The sequence below is a fragment of the Tigriopus californicus genome, chromosome 3, assembly GCF_007210705.1.
Source record: "Tigriopus californicus strain San Diego chromosome 3, Tcal_SD_v2.1, whole genome shotgun sequence".
NCBI classification, from domain to species: domain Eukaryota; kingdom Metazoa; phylum Arthropoda; class Copepoda; order Harpacticoida; family Harpacticidae; genus Tigriopus; species Tigriopus californicus.
In genome coordinates, this window is record NC_081442.1 from 3,087,075 (window position 1) to 3,089,484 (window position 2,410).

The window sequence follows — 2,410 nt, forward strand, 5'->3', positions numbered from 1 at the left end:
CCCCCCTCTCTCTTCTTCTTCTTTGAGTTTGACAATAGCATCCAAGAGGGTTATATAACTGCTTGGACGGAGGCTTTGGCGACGAGAGAATCTTCATCTTCCTTGATGGACAAGATCAGGATTCGGAACGAGTACAGGATGCTCGAAATGTAAAATACGCACTGTGCATGCAGCAATGCTCAAGGCTCCTTCATCCATGTTAAAAGACAGCCACACTGACAGCCACTGGCAAAGTGACAAGAGCGCCGAAAAGGTCGGATTAAATGCAACTCAAGCTGTTCAGGCTCGTTTTTGTTTCGTCTTCCGGACGACGAAAAGCTCTGGGTCTACTCTTTTTCACGCACCGTAAATATCACTCCACGTTTCCGTTAAAGTTAAAAAATAAAAATCACCTTCGCCCAATACCTACAACTTACCCCTAAGAGACCTCCATGGCGACACTGCCAATCGGGGTTGGCCAGGAGTTGGAGAATGACCCGCACGACCTGCGACACATCGGATGGGGTCATCAAAGTCACGGCCTCGGCTAGAGCTTGGGCGCTGGACTCTCTGACCGGGGCCACGACCTGATCAGACACAAAGTCACCGAATCGATCTTTGGCCATGACAGTAATCAACCGTAAGCTGATTTGGGCCAACCAAGCTCGATGCGCGTTGGCATTCTCAACCGCACTATGTTGGCCGTGACAACCGGCGCGCTGGCCTTGATGGGCGATGATTTCCCGGAGGGCCGTGGCCGCACCGTGTCGAACCTCCCAGGCCTCGTCGAACAGATCGCGGCACAAATATTGACAAAACGGTTGAAAGACCCACTCGTCCGGATCGGTCGGGGCCCTGGGAGCCTTGTAGAGTTTGGCCTCTTTCTTGGCCTTCTTCTGACTGGTTTGCACCTGGGTTTTTTGACGCGAAGCGGCGCGCTTCAAGCGATTCCGCTCCCGCGCACTCAGCGCTGAAGACAGGGTGGGCCCCGCTCCCGCCGACCCGTTCTCGACTTTGAGGTCCTCCTCGGTGATCAGATCGTCGGGGGCCGTATCACCGGCCAAATTTTGAGCCATGGTAAACCCGAACTTGCGATTGATCTCCTTCTTCTGCTGCCCCAAATCGCATTGGGCGGGCGAGTTAAACTCGCGACCCCGCGACGACAACAGCGATTCGGTCTCGGCAATCATACGGGCCAAGTCGAACGTCTCAAAATTGAACTGATCAACCTGGGCTGCCGACACGATCACGGGCGTTTGGCGACTTTCGCGGCCATAGCTCAAATCCACGGGTGCTTCGAGTTTCACCCGTGCGTCTTCCTTACCGGCCGCCTGGACGGGTCGCGGTTCCGCCGGGTAAGCTTTGAGGATGGCGGTCAGGGCCTGAACCGCGGCTAATCGCGTCTCCCAAGTGCTTGAATGCAGCAAAGGGTGGAGGTGGGCCAAAAGACCGCACAGTTCTTCGGGGTGGGTGCGCACCACTTGCGCCAATTGTTGCGAGGCCAAGCTGAGAGTGGGGCCCGAGGTCGAGGTGGCCAGTAGCGTGAACAACCGCTCCAACCTCGACGAAGCCATCCTGAAAGCGAGGTCAGGCGTGGCCGAGGGGCGTAATGCAGGTCAAGCCCCTTAGGCGGGGCTGGGTTGGATGGAGACGAGTGCGTCCATTGTCTGGATGGTGACTGACTGAAAGAAGACACGCTCACTGATCAACACTTAAGAGGAGGGAGGGCGGCACTTCACGATGATTCTAGCCTAGCTGCGAGGCTGATGATGATGATGATGATGATGTCACTGTTGAGGTCCGTGGGGGCAACTGAATCGCCATGCGCTCACTTCCCCGTCATTTATATACACATCCAAAATTTTCGTCTCAGAAGGAAAGCAGGCTTGCCGAAGATTCCTCGACAGTTGGACGGCCAATGATCGGGGCAAATTGGGCCAGAAGATCGGACCAATCAGGGGCGGACGGGCTAACGAAGGGCTGGCTGGCATGGGTGGCCCATGGATTCAACACGCGGACAAATTGATTTGATTGGACTATATGGGAGGGGTCAGTGGGGTTATGTTCCCGAATGTAGGTTGAGATGTGAGTCAGCATTACCAAAAAAATGTCAATTTTGGCCCAATCCAGATAATATGTTTGGCATTAGAGGTGGATGAAATCATATTTGAATTGGCGTTTTCTTCCCAAGCTGAGCCCAGAAAAGCTCTCTAGCTGCAGTATCAAAATTGGTCCTGGTGAGGGATGAAAGTAGGGTAGAGATGTTGGGCTGTGGTAGGACCTGTTTTGCACCATAAAAGAGAGCTCCTGGTTCATTTCCCTTGGCTGATATTGCTCTAGGAAAGCTTTGAGACAGACCCATAAACATTATGATGGCTTTCATTGGTGTGTGGGTATGGCCCCATCCTCTCTTCATAGCAGATCAAGTAAA

General features: G+C 53.6%; 1 protein-coding gene across 1 annotated transcript in view; it reads right to left on the minus strand.

The window, feature by feature from the left end:
• Positions 1-1,774, minus strand: part of LOC131878089 (TATA-binding protein-associated factor 172-like) — a 12,289-nt gene extending 10,515 nt beyond the window's left edge. Inside the window, 1 exon segment of the mRNA XM_059223987.1 lies at positions 410-1,774. Within this exon segment, the coding sequence (XP_059079970.1) occupies positions 410-1,553 (1,144 nt within the window). The 5' untranslated portion in view covers positions 1,554-1,774.
• Positions 1,775-2,410: the final 636 nt, after the last annotated feature.